At 57.5% G+C, this 18,335-nt stretch overlaps 1 protein-coding gene and 1 long non-coding RNA gene across 5 annotated transcripts; one reads left to right on the forward strand and one right to left on the reverse strand.

Annotated features, from left to right (window-relative positions):
* Nucleotides 1-4,602: 4,602 nt before the first annotated feature.
* LOC136377465 (uncharacterized) lies at nucleotides 4,603-10,369 on the reverse strand. Its single transcript, XR_010746306.1, has 3 exons — nucleotides 10,039-10,369; nucleotides 7,434-7,558; nucleotides 4,603-5,005 (listed from the first exon to the last, which is right to left on the reverse strand). It is a non-coding gene; the product is annotated as an uncharacterized lncRNA (long non-coding RNA).
* Nucleotides 10,370-10,512: 143 nt separating this feature from the next.
* On the forward strand, nucleotides 10,513-13,118 carry PSMG3 (proteasome assembly chaperone 3). 4 transcript variants are annotated; one of them, XM_066344289.1, is made up of 3 exons: nucleotides 10,513-10,772; nucleotides 11,788-12,026; nucleotides 12,610-13,118. In XM_066344289.1, the coding sequence occupies exons 1-3, from the start codon at nucleotides 10,736-10,738 to the stop codon at nucleotides 12,763-12,765; spliced, it is 432 nt and encodes a 143-aa protein (XP_066200386.1). In that variant the 5' UTR covers nucleotides 10,513-10,735; the 3' UTR covers nucleotides 12,766-13,118. The 4 variants fall into 4 exon arrangements, with proteins under 4 accessions (XP_066200386.1, XP_066200387.1, XP_066200388.1 ...); XM_066344290.1 differs by having other exon boundaries at nucleotides 12,613-13,118; XM_066344291.1 differs by having other exon boundaries at nucleotides 11,800-12,026.
* Nucleotides 13,119-18,335: the final 5,217 nt, after the last annotated feature.

Below are 18,335 nucleotides of genomic sequence, written 5' to 3' on the forward strand. Positions count from 1 at the left end.
ACACAGGCTAAAACGACTTCTCTCTCCGTGATGGGTGGGCAGACGGATGGATGGTGATGGATGGATGGTGATGGATGGACGGATGAACAGACAGAAGGATGGACAGACAGATGGTGATGGATGGATGGACGGATGAGCAGACAGAAGGATGGGCAGACGGATGGCGACGATGGACAGATGGATGGACAGATGGATGGATGGTGATGGATGGATGGATGGATGGATGGATGGATGAACAGACAGAAGGATGGACAGACAGATGGATGGACAGATGGATGGATGGTGATGGATGGATGGACGGATGAACAGACAGAAGGATGGACAGACAGATGGTGATGGATGGACGGATGGTGATGGATGGATGGATGGACGGATGAACAGACAGAAGGATGGGCAGACAGATGGATGGCGACAATGGACAGATGGACGGACAGATGGATGGATGGTGATGTAGCATGTGTAAGGGCTTCCCTCTTTTTCAAGGCTGAATAACATTCCCTCCTGTGGGTGGGCCCGCTTTGCATGTGCATCTGTCTGCTTAGGGACAGCTGGGCTGCTCCCACCTCTGGGCCCCTGGGGACTATGCGGCTGTGAACACGGGTGAGCGGACACCCCAGCCTGCTGTTCTCATCTCCTTTGCGTAGACGCCCAGGAGTGGAGCTGCGGGGTGACGTCATAGCCCTGTGTTTAATCTCTTCAATTCCACGTCCCCTCCCAAGCCACGGCATCCTCCACAGCAGCCTCGCCGCCCCCCACGTCCACAGCCGCGCACAGGGGCTCGCGTGCCCCACGACCTCTCCACAGCTCGTCGCACACATGGCGCCGTCCTCGTGGGTGCAAGGCCCTGGGTTACGCTGAGAGGCTGCTTGGGCGGGAGGTGGGGCTTTTCCACCCACTCCGTTCGTTTGTCGGTGTTGGAATGATTCATTCACTTTTTTTTTTTTTTTTCATTTTTCTGAAGCTGGAAACAGGGAGAGACAGTCAGACAGACTCCCGCATGCGCCCGACCGGGATCCACCCGGCACGCCCACCATGGGGCGACGCTCTGCCCACCAGGGGGCGATGCTCTGCCCATCCTGGGCGTCGCCATATTGCGACCAGAGCCACTCTAGCGCCTGGGGCAGAGGCCAAGGAGCCATCCCCAGCGCCCGGGCCATCTTTGCTCCAATGGAGCCTTGGCTGCGGGAGGGGAAGAGAGAGACAGAGAGGAAAGTGCGGCAGAGGGGTGGAGAAGCAAATGGGCGCTTCTCCTGTGTGCCCTGGCCGGGAGTCGAACCCGGGTCCTCCGCACGCTAGGCCGACGCTCTACTGCTGAGCCAACCGACCAGGGCTCATTCACTTTTTAATCACACACCCTGAAATGAACTCGATGCACGGTTCCAACCGTGTAGACCAACGTCTAAGTCACGTCCCAAAGAGCCACCATCCCGGAGGTTCCCGTGGCCCCGTCCGCAGCCAGACACAGCCCTCACCCAGCGGGCAGCCCCTCCCCTGCCTCCTGTCCCTGCAACCTTGCCTTCTCCCGACGCCTAGCCCTTTCCCCTCACTGAGACCCCGCGTGCCTGCCACCAGCTGCTCGTCCCCGTTTGTCAGAGAAGCCTCCGCTGCTCCAGGCCTGCGGGGCGCTGCCCGCCCCCTGTGAAGAAAGCCGCTGTGAACACTCCTGCCCGCTGTCCGTGTGAACACACATCTTCACTCCTCCTGGGTAGACCTCTAGGGGTGGGGTTTCTGAGTGTGCGCCTTTAGGAGAAACGGCTGAACCACCCATCAGCGCTGCACCGCGACGCATTCCCACCGCAACCCGGAGGGTGCCCGCCGCCCCAAACTCCAGCCAGCGCTGGGCGCTGCCCGTGCCGGCTGACTGTCTTGTTTGGAGCATTCTTGTAGGAGTCAGCATCTCACTGTGGTTCTCGGTTTGACCCTGACATACAGCACCCTAGAGGTCTGAATCTGAGGAAGCCTCCAGAACTCTGAGTCCAACGCCCCACACGTGACCGCCCTGTCCCTAGTCCTCACCCCGGATGACCGCCCTGTCCCTAGTCCTCACCCCGGATGACCGCCTGGTTGCAGTGCTCCCAAGGGAGGTGCTCCTCTGAGGCCACATCCCCATCCCAGTCGGGGAGCTCAGAGGAGCGCGTTGGAGGTCACCTGGAGGCCACTGGGCCGATTTTCCCATTTTACAGATGAGGAAACCGAGGCCCGAGGTGGGGGAAGGAGTTGTCCAAGGCCCTCGTGAAGTTAGAGCCCCGGGCAGGGCCTGGCTTCTCCTTCCTCATCTCACCCCCCCCACCCCATCCCCTTGCTCTGTGAACTTGAATGGGACGCAGGTGAGCAGATGTCGGTCACGGCTCCAGGAGGACCAGCCCTGGCTTCTGTCCCCTCTCTGTAGGAGAAGAGGGCGGGCACACCGACCTCACCTCCGTGTGGACCACCACCTTTGCCTTTGGCTCCACACCCTGTGTAGAGGTGGCTCCCTTTCAGGGGGAATAAGTTTTTAAAATATTGAAAGAAAGGCTTTCAGGAATTGTACACGGATTAAGATTTCATTTGGCAAAGAGCTAAACAAACAGCATTAAGACCTGAGTAGCGGCCGTGTTGATATTTCTAACGGGGGCAGAAAGCCTCACTGTGGAACGAAACAACTGTCGTATTTGGGTCGGACGAGGTTCGGCAGAGGGAAGAGTGACACACCAAACTCTCCATTCTGGACCATGCCAGGATTGGGTCCAAAGTGGGAGATTTTCTTTGTGTTTCCCGTGGGATGTCAAAATAAAAATAGCCCCGTGGACATAAACCCCCCAAGCTCAGGGCGACCCCAGGCCACGCGGTCCTCGCTCACCGGGCTGGCTGAGTCTACACTCGACAGGGGAACTCCACCGGCCTCGAGGGGAAACCGATGTTGTTGCTTCTGACCCTGTGCTGCAGGCACCTCAGAAATGCTCCCGAGAAGCTCCCTGGGAAGGGGGGTTGTTCCCTTTCCGGATGAACTGCTCCCTGGATCCTTATAAACCGGGCTTGGTTTTAACGGTATTTGTTAATTTCCCCTGGGAAAAATCTGAATTTCACAGAGACCCGGGGTTTGTTTTGTAATAAAAGATATGTGATTTTCAGTTGGTTGCCTTCAATTTGTTCCTTTTCTCTCTCTCTCTCTCTCTCTCTCTCTCTCTCAAAACCTTGGTGGCAAATATGTTTCCTGCATCTTGTCTCCCTCCTTTAATTTAGAAAACCTTTGTTTGGAAAAGCTAATTGTTTGCTGTCTTCTGCTGGACCAGCGGGGGCTGCGGGGTGATTTCTGGGCGGGGGCTGTGGAATGATTTCTGGGCGGGGGCTGCGGAGTGATTTCTGGTTGGGGGCTGCGGAGGTGATCTCTGTGCTGTTACTCGTGCTGGGGTCCCTGTGACCAGAGGCTCTGTGGGAACACCATGCCACACAAGCAGCTCTGTGGGCTGGCAGCCATGCCACCGCATTGTCACACCCACCTGGGGCAAAGAAGGGCAGTGCCTACGAGGCTGGGTAAACTGGGTGCGCGGGGCACGGCGTCTCTGCCCAGCAGCGGGGTTGCCCCTTGGAGAAGGGTGTACACAACGCAGCTGGGGCGGGGGGTGTGGCCGGAGCCCCCGAGTCTCGCCGGCCGCCTCTGTAGCTGTTCGTGCCCGCTCATATATTTATGTCCTGATACGGCGTGATCCAGCCCCTCAACCATCACGGCCTTTCTTCCAGAGACGGGATGGTGGCGTTGTGACCCCAGGGCCTGAAAGTGCAGAGTAGGCTGCTCTGATGTTGACCAGACTAGCCATGGGGGGGAACAAGGACCAGGCTGAGGGGTAACTGCCCTGCCCAGTCCTTGTGCCCCTGCAAAGGCCTGGCGTGTGGACAGCCTGGAGCCACTGACTGCCAAGGGCCTCCTGTGCAGCATGGCGCTGGACCCCAGAGACCCACGGAGGGAAGGAAACCATTCATTAAACACCCCGCCGACCTGTAACCTGGATACACTGACATCTGTGGGAAAGGCAGAGGTCTCAGGCCTGCTGGGTGTCACCTCCACATGTCCCTGCCTGAGCGTGATAATCACGCACATAAGTAAGCGGTTCTGCCTGTGTCCACGTCTCACTAAAGCAAGAGGGGGTGTTGTGTCTACGAGATGGTGACTCGTGGAAAGAGCGTCCCGAGAAGCCTGGGCGTGGACGCGGGCCAGGGCAGCACGCAGCACTCCAGCGTGAGTCCCCCCGAGTCCCGGGGCGGGCACTTGGCAGCGGGGTTTTACTTCCTGAGGATGAACTGGTCCATAGCACATTCAACAGCTACAGTCGTGCAAGTTCCAGTGACCACTCGCCCCGTCCCGTGGGGCGGGCACAACAGAGGCCAACGGGCAAGTTGCCCCAAAGCACGAGGTGAGGTCCAAACAGGTCTGACTGACCCACTGGAAGACCCTCGCCCCTCCCCAGCAGGTCCTTCTTGTCCAGGACGTTTCCGTTGCCCGGCTGCCTGCATCGTGAGGTGGCTGGGAAAACAGAAATCGTCACTACGCGGAGCTGCACTACCAAGCTGACCGTTTCCACGATAGGGTCCTCCTCAGATAGCCTCTGGGTGCCGCCCCGGCACCTCACACACCCACACCCCACGGCGAAAGGCCTGGAGTCCCAGAGTCCAGGGCACGTCACCTGCAAAGTCCGGTGGTAAACCTCACATAAGATGCGTGACTCGGGGAGCCCAGGGGTGTCATGCTGCGGGATGCTCGGGTGGAGCCCACAGTCACATGCGGGTGCGGGAGGGCCAGGCGGTGCCGGACAGGCAGCAGCTGAGAATGCGGGAGCCAACAGGGCTGGCGGCCGACAGGATGGCCCTTCCACACAGAGTGACCCGAGGAGCAGATGATGAAGAGAGACTCCAGGGAGGACGGACTGGGTCCTTGGACACGTCAGCAAAACCGATGCTGTTGACCACGCAGCCGGGGGGAAGTCACACACAACGTGGAGGGTGACGTGTGAAGCCACCACCACACGATCTGTTGGGAAAAAATTATGACCCTCCCGGCCTGTACCCGGAAAGGTGACCCACAGGTCTGGCTGGCTGTCACGGAGGAAAGTTAAACTCCTGAGCTGGGGGCTGGTGAGAGAGGGAACGAGGCTGATCCAAATGCCGGCCCCCCCGTGAGAAAACGGGGAGACCCTTGTCCTCAAAACCCACCTTACCCTTTGGTGCGGGCAGGGGTTTTTACAAGGGAGGAGAAAGAAGGGGGGAATGTACAAAAAATAGAATAAAGGCTTCGAAAGGAGGAGCTGAGAGTTCCTTGCTGAGGGTCCTCGGCGCAGCTCGTTCAGATTCAGTGGGTGAAGGCCCAGCAGGTCTTCCGAAGCGGGCACAGCTGAAGGCTGGCGTCGTCTGCCTTTTCTGTTGTTACAAGAACTGAAGCCAGCAAGCAACTCATCAACTAGGGGTCCTGTTCTCTGTAACAGGTGCCCTCACATTCCCATGGTCAGGTTGTCCTTGGCGTGGTGGGAGTGAGGAGAATGGGGGTTGAGGTGAGACTCCTGCTCATGCTCATTCTTTTTTTTTTTTTTCTTAGGTGAGGAGCAGGGAGGCAGAGAGACAGACTCCCGCATGTGCCCCAACCAGGATCCACCCCGCAAGCCCCCTATGGGGCGATGCTCTGCCCATCTGAGGCTGGTGCTCGGCAACCAAGCTATTTTAGTGCATAAGGCGAGGCCATGGAGCACCCTGGGCTAGCTTGCTCCAACAGAGCCATGGCTGTTGAAGGTGAGAGTGAGAGAGAGAGAAAGAGATGGAGAGGGGAAGGGGTGGAGAAGCAGATGGGCGTTTCTCCTATGTGCCATGACTGGGAATCGAACCCAGGGACATCCACACACCAGGCTGATGCTCTACCACTGAGCCAACTGGCCAAGGCTTCTTACACTATTCTTCTTGCTCAGATGTTAACCCTCATTGTGCATCAGCCGGAGGGGAACAGGCCTTTCAGCCATAACCTGGCCAGAGGTGAAAGCACAGGATTGACTGCACTCTTTTGATTTGTTACAGAATATGGAACTGTGGTCAATAAACCCGTGATACTAAATCATGGTTATAAGAGAAATAAACTGGGTTTTAACATTTTACAGAAATCCTTTCATATGCTTACTTTGTGATTACGTTCTTACTTAGCTCTATCTTATGGCTCGTCAGACGGAGATCAATAAACCTGTAATAAGTATGTTTACTCCCAGTTACACAATTAACACTTGATTAACTCTTTGGTGGTTGTACAAATTAGCATATAATTACCTTCAGCATCCCAAATTCCTTGACTAAAAAATTTTTAAAAAAAATTTTTTTCTTTCAAGATAAATTCTCACATTCTTTTATTTTTTTTGTATTATTATTATTATTATTATTATTTTTGTATTTTTCTGAAGTTGGAAACAGGGAGGCAGTCAGACTCCCTCATGCGCCCAACCGGGATCCACCCGGCATGCCCACCACAGGGCGATGTTCTGCCCATCTGGGGCGTTGCTCTGTTGCAACCACAGCCATTCTAGCACCTGAGGCAGAGGCCACAGAGCCATCCTCAGCGCCCAGGCCAACTTTGCTCCAATGGAGCCTTGGCTGTGGGAGGGGAAGAGAGAGAGAGAGAGAGAGAGAGGAAGGAGAGGGGGAGGGGTGGAGAAGCAGATGGGCGCTTCTCCTGTGTGCCCTGGCCAGGAGCAGGACTCCTGCACGCCAGGCCAACACTCTACCACTGAGCCAACCGGCCAGGGTCTAAATTTTTTTTAGCTGTGTATTGTTATACTTGTTGCCATGATGTAGCCACCAATCTTTTTTTTTTTTAGAGACAGAGAGAGAGTCAGAGAGAGGGATAGACAGGGACAGACAGGAACAGAGAAATGAGAAGCATCAATCATTAGTTTTTTGTTGTGACACCTTAGTTGTTCATTGATTGCTTTCTCATATGTGCCTTGACCGCGGGCCTTCAGCAGACCGAGTAACCCCTTGCTCGAGCCAGCGACCTTGGGTTTAAGCTGGTGAGCTTTGCTCAAACCAGATGAGCCTGTGCTCAAGCTGGCGACCTCGGGGTCTCAAACCTGGGTCCTCGGTATCCCAGTCCGACGCTCTGTCCACTGTGCCACCGTCTGGTCAGGCAATTCTCATATTCTTTTGCCCTACTATTGATGCTGTGTTCGGTTCCCATTTTCAGTGAATTCACTTAAGGGACCTTTCTTTCCAACCCCGTGACAGCCTTGCCCTGGAGGACAGCCCTGGGCAGGTGGGGGGGGTCCTGCTCCATGGTGCCAGCTGCGTACACTCTGCCCACACACCCGTCAGGCCGCCATTCAGCCACAACTTTCCCGCCTCTAGCTCCCTTCACACTCAAGTCTTCAGCAAAGATCTAGACTCCTCTCCCGAAAAAAAAAAAAAATAGCCAAATGACAAGCACTTACATATTTGCTTAACAATGTCAGCAAAACATCAGCCACTTTGTTCTTCCACATCCATCTTATAACAGTGATGAGTTATTTCAGTGTTGGTTTTGGGGGGAGTCGTCAGATTCCTTGTTTCTATTTGCCTAGAGAGAGAGAACAAAGGAACAGTTGACTAAAAGCGGGGATGAGACTTTTGAAGGTTTCACAGGGAGAAGGAAGACACTGACAAATTGCTTTCAGTGTGTGTGAGGCATGGGGGTGGCTGTGTGTTTCAATTTAGAACCAACAGAAACTTAAGTGACACCCCCGAAGAAATGATACGCTTCCTTCTTTTTGAGTCTTGGAACCGTGATGTTCAGAGTCCTTCCTTGTTGAACTGGATGCAAGAAAAGCCCAGAAACAAGGTTCCTCTTGATTGGCGTGTCTATTTTGATCATGTTTTGTATGTGTGCCTTGTGTTTTGAGCCACCAGAAACCGTTTTTGGAAGGCGCATGCTTCACTGGACTTGACTTGAGTTGCACAGGAGTTAAGTCATTAGAAAAAAATGAGTAAACATATCTGGGCTGCCAAGGTTCCCTAAGGGGGATAGGTGCTGTGGGCTGGGGGTTGGGGTGAGGGGTGAGGGGGATGTGCTTTGATGGGGCCGTCAGGAAACTAGACAGAAAGGCCTCTCAGAGTGCGCTTTTGAAGGGGAGCTAACCCCTTGAGGAAGAGTTGCAGGTCCAAGTTGCTGTGGTATCAGCAAAAGACCCCCCACCCTGCCAGTAACACTTGGAGAAAGGGATGTCAGGCAGTGGGAGACTCTGGGGGTGGGGTGTCCCGGGAAAGAACCAGAAGTCATCTTGCTACAGGGCAGCCCTGGTCACCCCTCCCCCTTTACCAGAGCATGTGTGACACAAGACCAGTGATTAAGGGTAAAGGTTTGAAGCCCAGATCCAGCTCTTCTCATCTTTGCGACCTTGGGCAAGTTCTCTGAACCTGAACATCCTGTCTCTAAAATGTCTCCACTTAGTGGGGTTAAGATTAAATGAATGGGCCCTGGCCGGTTGGCTCAGTGGTAGAGCGTCGGCCTGGCGTGCGGGGGACCCAGGTTTGATTCCCGGCCAGGGCACACAGGAGAAGCGCCCATTTGCTTCTCCACCCCCCCCCCCTTCCTCTCTGTCTCTCTCTTCCCCTCCCGCAGCCAAGGCTCCATTGGAGCAAAGATGGCCCGGGCACTGGGGATGGCTCCTTGGCCTCTGCCCCAGGCGCTAGAGTGGCTCTGGTCGCGGCAGAGCAACACCCCGGAGGGGCAGAGCATCGCCCCCTGGTGGGCAGAGCGTCGCCCCTGGTGGGCGTGCCTGGTGGATCCCGGTCGGGCACATGTGGGAGTCTGTCTGACTGTCTCTCCCCATTTCCAGCTTCAGAAAAAAAAAAAAGATTAAATGAATGACTGTAAAGCACTTACAACAGTGGTAGTCAACCTGGTCCCTACTGCCCACTAGTGGGCATTCCAGCTTTCATGGTGGGCGGTAGTGGAGCAACCAAAGTATAAATAAAAAGATAGATTTAACTATAGTAAGTTGTTTTATAAAGATTTATTCTGCCAAACTTAGTGAAAATCTGACATAAAGTAATTATTATATGCTTTAACTTGCTGTAACTCTGCTTTATAAATTTTATAAAGTAACGTTACTTCCCTACTTTATAAATCACCATTACTGTGGAACTGGTGGGCGGTTAGAAAATTTTACTACTAACAGAGGTACAAAAGTGGGCGGTAGGTATAAAACGGTTGACTATCCCTGACTTACAACAATGCCAGGCACACACTAAGTGGTATTCTTTCTACTCCCTTGGGCATGAAAGGATACCCAGCTGGGCTTTGGGGGGCACAGATCCCAGCATCAGCAAGAAGGGCTCAAGAGCTCTGTGTCACTTTGGGCAGAGGGCTCTGACAAAGGTTCTCTCTGAGACCACACTCTACGCAGGGCTCCCTGAACTCTACTTAGCAGGCCTCCTCTTTCAGATTCCTGTGTCGTTTCTGCATTTTCCAATGTTGCAAGAAGCCCCCCTCCTCCACTGCTGATCACCATCCCCCAGTGGTCTGGATCACTTTGGCCGGCCATCAGCAAGCATCCCGCCCCCCACCCTGATGTTTCTTCTCGGTAATTTCCAACCCACTGACCCCACTTGCTTCTCTGCTCTAAGTCCCACTGGCCCACTTGAGCCCGTGGGATAGTCCTCGTGAACAACAACAACAAAAAGGGGGTTTTACGGGCAACTGATCATGAAATCCCAGCTGGGCAGGACATGGTCGGCTGTCACGCCCTAGAGGCCTGCGCCTTGCGGAGCCCTGACTCTGCCTTAAGCAGCCCTGTTCTCTCTGTTGTTTGTGCAGATAAGTGTTAACACACCTTTGACATAGCAGCCATGCTCCTTTTTTTTTTTTTCATTTTGAAATGGTTACTTATTGATTTTTAGGGAGAAGGAAACACCGATGTGTTGTTTCACTATTTTATGCATTCATTCTTTGATTCTTTGCATGTGTCCTGACCGGGGATGGAACCAGATTCTTGGCGTAACGAAAGGAGGCTCGAGCCCGCTGAGCCACGGGCCAGGCCTGCACATCCTCTTCCGTACCCCGTCCTCCAGAGTCGCCTTGCCGTCCCCTCCTGCACCCCAAATGTCGAACAGAAGCTGCGCCCTGTCCTTGTCGCAGCCCCTGCGGTCGAGCTCCCGGCACGTGGTCAGCTTGGCTCTGCTAAAACCCTCGCGACAACTGCGCCCGGGGCCTGGACGTTCCCTAGCAGGGCCACTCCGGTCCGGCTCGCTTTCCTCGGAGCGCCTGAGGCTCTGCAGAAGCGGGCGGGCCTGCCGTGGACGGCCTGGCGCCGAGGCCGCGGTTGGGGACTGCAGCCCTGTCCCCAACACCCGGCACTGCGTTCCCGCGTTCCCAGGCGCCCCATCAGGAACCTTCTTCTCGACGGGAGGAACCCAGCTGCTCAGAGGCCGGAAGACCCGGCCCGGGGACCGGAAGCCGAGCAGGTTGCACTTCCGGAAGGGCTGTGGGGTGGGGGTCTATGGGGAGAGCCGGCCCGCGTCGCCTATGTGTGCGTCACTTCCGGGCGCGGCGAGCTAGGTGAGCCCCAGCGCGGCGTAGAACCGAGTGCGGGTGTCTGCGGTCAGCCCCGGCCGTCCTCTACCCCGCGGCCCAGGTCTCCGCCCGGCCTGGCGGTGGTGCTGCTTCCCCTGCGGGGCCGCTCGTTTTCCCCAGACGCCCCGGGTCGCTCCGGCTTGTTTCCGCGCTGGTGGCGGCGGCATCACGGGAGACGGTGTGATGGGTGTTGGAATCCATGGGAGTCCGAAAGACCAGAGTAACAAGCTTTTTTTTTTTTTTTTTTTTTGTATTTTTCTGAAGTTGGAAACGGGGAGGCAGTCAGACAGACTCCCGCATGCGCCCGACCGGGATCCACCCGGCATGCCCACCAGGGGGTGATGCTCTGCCCATCTGGGGCGTCGCCATCCGCAGCGCCCGGGCCATCCTTGCTCCAGTGGAGCCTCGGCTGCGGGAGGGGAAGAGAGAGACAGAGAGGAAGGAGAGGGGGAGGGGTGGAGAAGCAGATGGGCGCTTCTCCTGTGTGCCCTGGCCGGGAATCGAACCCGGGACTCCTGCATGCCAGGCCGACGCTCTACCACTGAGCCAACCGGCCAGGGCCCAGAGTAACAGGCTTTATTGAAAGGAACCCTGCCAGACACTTCTCCTGGGGAAAAGAGCCTCAGTACAAGCTAGGGAGATGAACTTACAGGGGTTAAAAGGAGGGTCCTCAAGCAAGTGGGTGTTGAGTCAAAAGCCCTGGTTTGCTTCCTTCTGCGGCTTCTTGGAATGCTTCTCCTCGGGGCCGCCGACCAGCTTCCTAGAACTTTTCTGCTTCAGGGGTGATAGTAAGTAAGCAAGGGTGGGGTCAGATAGACAAGTGGAGCAGCAAAAGAGCAGTTGCAAGTTCTGGTGAATTTATGTATCTATCAATGGGAGGGCCACGCGGTGCTGCAGAGTGGCTGGGCGAGCGTGGGAGGTGCTGCCCGCGGCAGGGAACGGGGCCCCGCACCCGCCTCTGGGCAAAAGCGCCGGTCGGCATCCCCCTTTCTTGCCGGCAGGATTGGTATCTATACGTGTGTGTCTAATGACACATCCAGAAAGGTCCGGGGGAAGCCCGCGTGGGCGGGCAGACCCTTGCTTCCCAGTTGGCTGACCTGTGTTTCTGTGTTTCTGTTTCTATGCCACAAGATCCTTATTTTGGAGCCTCAAGACGTATCTGACACTGATCGATTTACTCCCTTTCTCCCAACCGCCCTCCCTTCCTTCCTGCCTTATATAATAATAAACTAAAGGTGCCTTTGCAGAGACCCCCGCCATGGAAGGCAAACCCTTGGTGACATCGAAACAGAAGACGGAAGTGGTGTGCGGGGTCCCCACCCAGGTGGTCTGCTCCGCCTTCAGCAGTCACATCCTGGTGGTAGTGACCCAGTTCGGGAAGATGGGTACCCTGGTCTCCCTGGAGCCCAGCAACGTGACCGGTGACATCAGCAAGCCTGTGCTCACTACGAAGGTCCTTCTGGGGCAGGACGAGGTAATGGGGTTGGGAGGGCATCTCCATGATGAGGCAGACAACAAAGCCAGGGCTGTGGCTGTAACTTGACCCATACAGATGAGGAGGGAGTGTCGGTCAGGGGTCCCTCCCCTCCCCCGCGACGGCATTCTCCAGATGGTCTTCCCAGCCGATCAGCGTTTTATCCGGCAGGCCGGTGGAGGTGCTGATCTTGTAATGTGGGTCTGCTCCTCAGTTTGACCCTGTAGTGATGCATCATAGTAATGACCGGCTCTCCGTGCTCCCTTCCGGAAAGATCCTCCGTGACACTCCACAGAGCTCCCATCTGCAGACTTGTTCTTTTTGGGGGAGGGGGTCATCCTCCCAGATTAGAGACAGCCGGGAGAGACAGGAATCAGGAAGCACTAAGAAGGTCAATTTCATGGTGCCTCCCTGATGGTGTGTTTATGACCGGCGTGTTCCGCGTCTCACTGAACTCTGAGACACTGTCGTGTCGAACGTCTCGGGTGGTGTGGGAAGCCGGCTTGGGTTTGGGGTCCTGGGGGAGACGGGAAGGCATTAAGGAAGAACAGGCAGGAAGTCGTGACCTCCCTTTGCCCCCCAGCAGCCTCTCATCCACGTCTTCGCAAAGAACCTGGTGACGTTCGTGTCTCAAGAAGCTGGTAACCGAGCGGTCCTCCTTGCCCTGGCTGTGAAGGACAGAAGCATGGAGGGGCTGAAGGCCTTGAAGGAGGTGATTCAGACGTGCCAGGTGTGGTGACCCTGGGGGTGGCAGCCACGCCTGCAGCTCGGCCGAGCCAAGCAGAAACTGAAACGCCCTCTCAACCTGAAGACCCTCCCTTCAGTCGATCAGAAGCAGCAGCGCTCGGGCGCTAGGCTGGGAGCCAGGAGAGAGGCGCCTGTTTCTGGCAGACTTTTTGTTTGGCCTCTGACGACATCCACGAATGGAAGGGAGGACGTGGATTGTGTGTGGGGAGAGTCGTGAATGGTTCTCATCAGGGTCCAAGTAGTTACGTATATTTGAGAATTGAAAGAATGAGTCACAGCCTTCAATATGGCATGTTAGCTACTGGAGGAAATTGTTTTTGTATTAAAAATAAGTGCATAAACCAAGCTACTCCAGCATCCTTCTTAACCGTGCTGAGAACTTCCAATCCCACGGCATAAATTCGATTTAGTGTGCCTTAGATGGGGAGAGGCCTTGTGTGGCAAATACCAGGTCTGTGGTTCGCACGGAGAGACGGACCCCAAGTGCTAGTTTTACACCCTCATCTTGCTCCTCGTGTGAGTGCTGGGGTGCTGGCTGGGAGTTTACTTCCATTCCACAAATGTGTCGTAACCGTCTGGCTGTGTGCATTCCCTGCCCTGGGCCAGGGGCGCAGACCCTAGCCTCAGGAGCCACATCCTGCAGAGCTAGGAGCAGGTGCACGTCACCTCACAGGCACAGGACCAGGGGAAGGGCCGATGGGGCAGGCCAGGTGGTAACTGCCCAGGGAAGGTGTCCAAGGGAGGGAAGCACATGTCCAACAAAGACCAGGAGGGAGGTTCCCATCAAGGGCAAGCAGTGCTGCCCTCCGGAGCGATGCAGGACGTCCAGGTGGGGAACAGACGGTGGAGGCCTTGGACTTGATCCTGAACTCAACGGGGTGGTCAGTGGTTTCTCCAGGATGTGAACTCAGTGCCTGGGCCATTTGCACAGCCCACAGCTGCTGCCCGGAAGGTGGTGGCTCAACTGACCTATAATTGAAAGCAGGGTCCCCGGCATCTCTCAGTCACATGTTTTTACAGCTGCCTGAAGCTGCTTGGGAGCTATTAAAAAATACAGACTGAGGCCTTGGCTGGTTGGCTCAGTGGTAGAGTGTCAGCCTCACATGTGGAAGTCCCGGGTTCGATTCCTCATCAGGGCACACAGGAGAAGCAACCATCTGCTTCCCCATCCCTTCCCCTTTCGCTTCTCTCTCTCTCCCTCTCTTTCTCCTCTCCTCCCCTCCTGTAGCCATGGCTCGATTACAGCAAGTTTGCCCCGGGCGCGCTGAGGGTGGCTCCAGGGCCTCTGCCTCAGGTGCTAAAAAATGGCTCTGGTTGCAATGGAGCAAGGGCCCCTGATGGGCAGAGTATCACCCCCTGGTGGGCATGCCGGGTGGATCCTGGTCAGAGCACATGTGGGAGTCTGTCTCACTAACTCCCCACCTCTCATTAAAGATAGAAATACTGAGACAAAAGGCTCCCGTGAGAGCTGATGCCTGACGGCACTGCTCTGCCTTACAAGCCAGGACGTGGGACTCGTGTGAAAAGGCACCTGGCCTTTCCTTCCACAGTGCTCGGCTCCCAGGTGCTACAGCTCGGGGAGGTACAAGCTCCAGCCGGGAGACCCACGGAGCCGGCAGTTTCCACGGGCAGATGGGAAGGCTGCGTGTGGCACTTACCCAGCCATCAGACTGTAATTACAACTACTTCCAGCAGTTAATGACTATTGAGCTAGTCTGCCAGCCCGGGCAGCACAGATGGGTAGGTGAGGTTCCCTCTTCACAGCCGGGCCCCTGGACCAGCACAGCGTAATTCATCCAACATGCCTTCCTGCTGAGCACAGGCAGCAGCCCCCGACCTCCCCCCGACTCACACACACTGGACGCAGGTCCAGCTGAGCCAAGGACGGCCGGCACCCTTGGAGGTCGAGAGGAGCCAGGGAGGGCAGCGGCTGCGGGTTCTCTTTCCGAGCAGCCCACCCAGGGTCCTAGATCCACCTGAACCAGTTACGTATGACACGTGACCGTGGAATAGGACAGACGGGGAGAAATCAGGAGAGGGGCCCTGAGTAAGTGACCGGGATGGCGGCTGGATCGACAAGGATGGAGCCAAGGAAGCCAGAGGGAGGCGGGACGGCTGTGGAGTCGCTTGGCATCCGGGCCACGTCGTCTGCACCACAGCGAGAAGCAGCACACAGCCCATCTTGTGTGGGGATGACGGGGGGCTCAGGTGGGAAGTGAGGACTCAGAAAGTTCTGGAAGGACTGCCCAGGGCAGAGGCGGGAGTGGCCGGGTGCCACACGCGTGTGTGGGGACAGTGGACAACAGACTTGCACAGGCCCAGTGTCTCTGGTGTAAGCCTCTCGAGAGCCCCCTGGTGGGCTGCGCAGTCCGTCCGGACTCACGGCCGTAAGTCTGGCCGTCCTCAGGGAAGACAGGAAGGGGGTTCCTGCAGGGCTGATAACTCACTGCCCGGCGGCTGGAACCAGGCTGCCCATCACCGGCCCTGGGCCCTGGGAAGGGATGGAGGGCCCAGTGCTGGGCGGGACAAGGTGTAGGACGGGGAGGCACTGAGGACAATGCGGCACTGGGAGGAGAGGAAGGAGGGGGGAGACATTGAGAGGAAAACAGAAAGGGGGGTCTTTAAGAGGAAGAAATCCAGAGCACTAGCCCTCGAGCAGGTGCCGCAGGACTGACTGCGGACAGCGCACCAGACACGCTCACAGGGCCCTCAGCCTGCTTTGTTCGTCCACCTCCTCCAGCCCCAACACCAGCCAGGAGCCTGAGGGTCCTTGTGCCCACTTCACCGAGGGCGAGACGGAGCCTCAGGGCCGTGCAGCTCCGTGCACCTACCTGCCGGCTCGGGCTGCACCCCGCAGCCTCAGCCTCCTCCCTGGTCACTGGAGCTCGCCCTGGCCCCAGCTGCCCGCCTGTGGTCCCTGCTTTAACAGTGGGGAAGGAGCTGTCCCGAGACTCTGTCCCGAGACTCTGTCCCGATGCAGGACACTCAGAGGGAAGAAGGGCAACAGAAGCGTGACAGCAAGGGATGCCTGGCCAGGCTCCTGGTGTGGCAGGCACTGTCTCCCCCCACTTCACTGATAAAAGACATCTGTCCACACAGAGGGGCCACCCAAAGCCGCACCTGGTCAGTGGTTCCAACAAAACCCACATCCAGGCCCTGGCCGGTTGGCTCAGTGGTAGAGCATCGGCCTGGCGTGCAGGAGTCCCGGGTTCGATTCCCAGCCAGGGCACACAGGAGAGGCGCCCATCTGCTTCTCCACCCCTCCCCCCTCTCCTTCCTCTCTGTCTCTCTCTTCCCCTCCCGCAGCCGAGGCTCCATTGGAGCAAAGATGGCCCGGGCGCTGGGGATGGGTCCATGGCCTCTGCCTCAGGCGCTAGAGTGGCTCTGGTCGCAACAGAGCAACGTTCTGGAGGGGCAGAGCATCGCCCCCTGATGGGCAGAGCATCGCCCCCTGGTGGGCGTGCCAGGTGGATCCCGGTTGGGTGCATGCGGGAGTCTGTCTGCCTTCCCGTTTCCAACTTCAGAAAAATACAAAAAAAACAAAAAAAAACAAAACAAAAAAACCCCCACATTCAGATGCCAGAATCGTTTCGGCCAACTTGTACCCCAGTCTGAACGATGGCTGGGAGAGACAACTGGTCCCAGATTGGACAGGGCGTGGCAGAGGGCGTGGCCCACGTGCACCGGGGCAGGTAGGGCTGGCCTGGCAGGGCGGGCAGACCAGCAGTGGGCAGCTTTCTGGGGCTGGGGACAAGCCAGAGCTTCTCCAGGAGCAGCAGGGTCTGCGGCTGTGCCAGGCTGCTGTGAGGAGAGCAGAGGGTCGGAGGCCCCCACTGTGGGGTCCAACACCCCTGCTTGTCTGTCTCAGGCCTGGAGAACTGCCACAGACCTGCCCAGGGGGGCCTGGCCGGCCAGCGGAGGGAGTCACCAGGGAGGTGAGCTGCATGGGTGCACGAGTGTATGTGTGTGCATGCATTTATATATGTGCATGTATGTATGTGTGCACACAGAGGAGGGGTGTGGCATCCAGGCTGGGGCCCCAAGCACCCCAATGGGGTAGCAGCTGTTAGAAGAAAGTGCCCACACCTTGCACTTCTGAGAGTCACGGTCACTTTGCCCCCACCCACTCCACCCCCAGAGGTGCGTATTCCTGACTGACCCAGTATGCCAGCAGAGCACCAACGGGTCTCAGGCCTGCCTGGCCAGTCCAGGCCCAGGTCAGGGCCCCTGACCCCCCCCAGGTACACAGCCAGGGCTCACATCTCACTCTGGGGCGACCGACAGGCAGGTACAGACAGGTCCTGGGCTCACACGGGTTCCCCCCGGAGACCGAGGCAGCAGGCCTGGGAGCGATGCAAGCTGGGCACGGGCGTGACAGGAAGGGGAGTGGGGTGGAATGAATCCCAGAGACTCCAGCCTGGGGCACCCTGGGAGGAGAGGCGACCGGGCTGGTCAGACCCTCGGCCTGGACACTGAGAGAAGCCCACCATGGTACAGCCGGCCGGGGGGACACCGCGATGAGTGAGCCAGCCGGGCCCGAGTTCCCGGGCTGCGGTAGCCTGACACCACCTTTACCAGGAGCAGGTTAAAGGGATGCCAGCGCCTCCTGAGCCCGTCCTCGGGCTGGGGGTTCCAGTCACCTGTGGGCACAGGCTGAAGGAGGCCCAAGGTTCTCCCAGAGTCACAGACACAGGGTGTCAAGGTCTCAGCCCAGATATCCAACCCTGGATCCCCCTCCCCCACTCCCTGGCTCTGAGGCCAGTGCCTTGGCCCCGGTGAGGAGTGGGCACTTTGGCCACCAAGAGGCCACGCTTCCCTGTGTGCCCACTGCCTGAGGGACCCCAGAAAGAGCGCTTGGGGGAGACCCGTGGTTCCCTCACCCCCTGGAGGCCCAGAGGAATGGAAGAAAGTCTCAGGATCTCCAGGCTGGTGGGTGACCAGCACAGGACTGTCACCCTGTACTACAGGGCAGAGCTGGGAGGTCAAGGGGCCCGGTGGTCCAGCCGCTGTCCCTCCCCTCTGCTCCCGGCTCCCATGTGTGTGACCTGAAGGCCTAAGCACCTGGGTCCTTGGCCAACATGGGGTCCTGGTCCAGCCATCCCTGGCCCCAAGCCATGGTGGGTTATTAGCTGAGTCAATGGCCGTTGTGTGGGCTGGGACAAAAGGTCAGTGACAAGCCCTGCTACTCCCTGGGTGCCAGCCGGGGAGAGCCCCAGGGGAGAGCCCCAGGACCCTGGCGGGGCTGGCCCAGGAAGACAAGGCATCGGGCACCCCTACCTGCCACTGTGGCCCCCACTTTGTCTCTGCCAGCCCAGAGGGGGCAGCTCTCAGCTGCAGAAGGAGGGAGGGGGAGCCTGTCCCTAGTGGGAGAGCCACCACCTGCCGCCAGAGATGTCCCCAGATGGCAGGCTGGACTTGGAAAGAGGTTCGGTGCCAGCACCAAGGCGGGAACCGCGGGTACCGGGTCACTGGGGTGAAAGGCAGGTGGCGTTGGGACGTGGGCGTTGAGGGCTACGGTGGCTGGCAGCTTCTCAGCCACCCCAGCCCGGCCGGGAGCTGCCA

This window comes from Saccopteryx leptura, chromosome 6 (assembly GCF_036850995.1).
Source record: "Saccopteryx leptura isolate mSacLep1 chromosome 6, mSacLep1_pri_phased_curated, whole genome shotgun sequence".
Lineage (NCBI taxonomy): Eukaryota > Metazoa > Chordata > Mammalia > Chiroptera > Emballonuridae > Saccopteryx > Saccopteryx leptura.

What these genes read in the sequence shown, in the direction of transcription:
- PSMG3 (XM_066344289.1), top strand. Translation starts at nt 10,736, where the DNA reads ATGGGTGTTGGAATCCATGGGAGTCCGAAAGACCAGA. An exon ending in TGGGAGTCCGAAAGACCAGA is followed by an intron (nt 10,773 to 11,787) that starts GTAACAAGCTTT and finishes AATAAACTAAAG; the next exon opens with GTGCCTTTGCAGAGACCCCC. An exon ending in TCCTTCTGGGGCAGGACGAG is followed by an intron (nt 12,027 to 12,609) that starts GTAATGGGGTTG and finishes TTTGCCCCCCAG; the next exon opens with CAGCCTCTCATCCACGTCTT.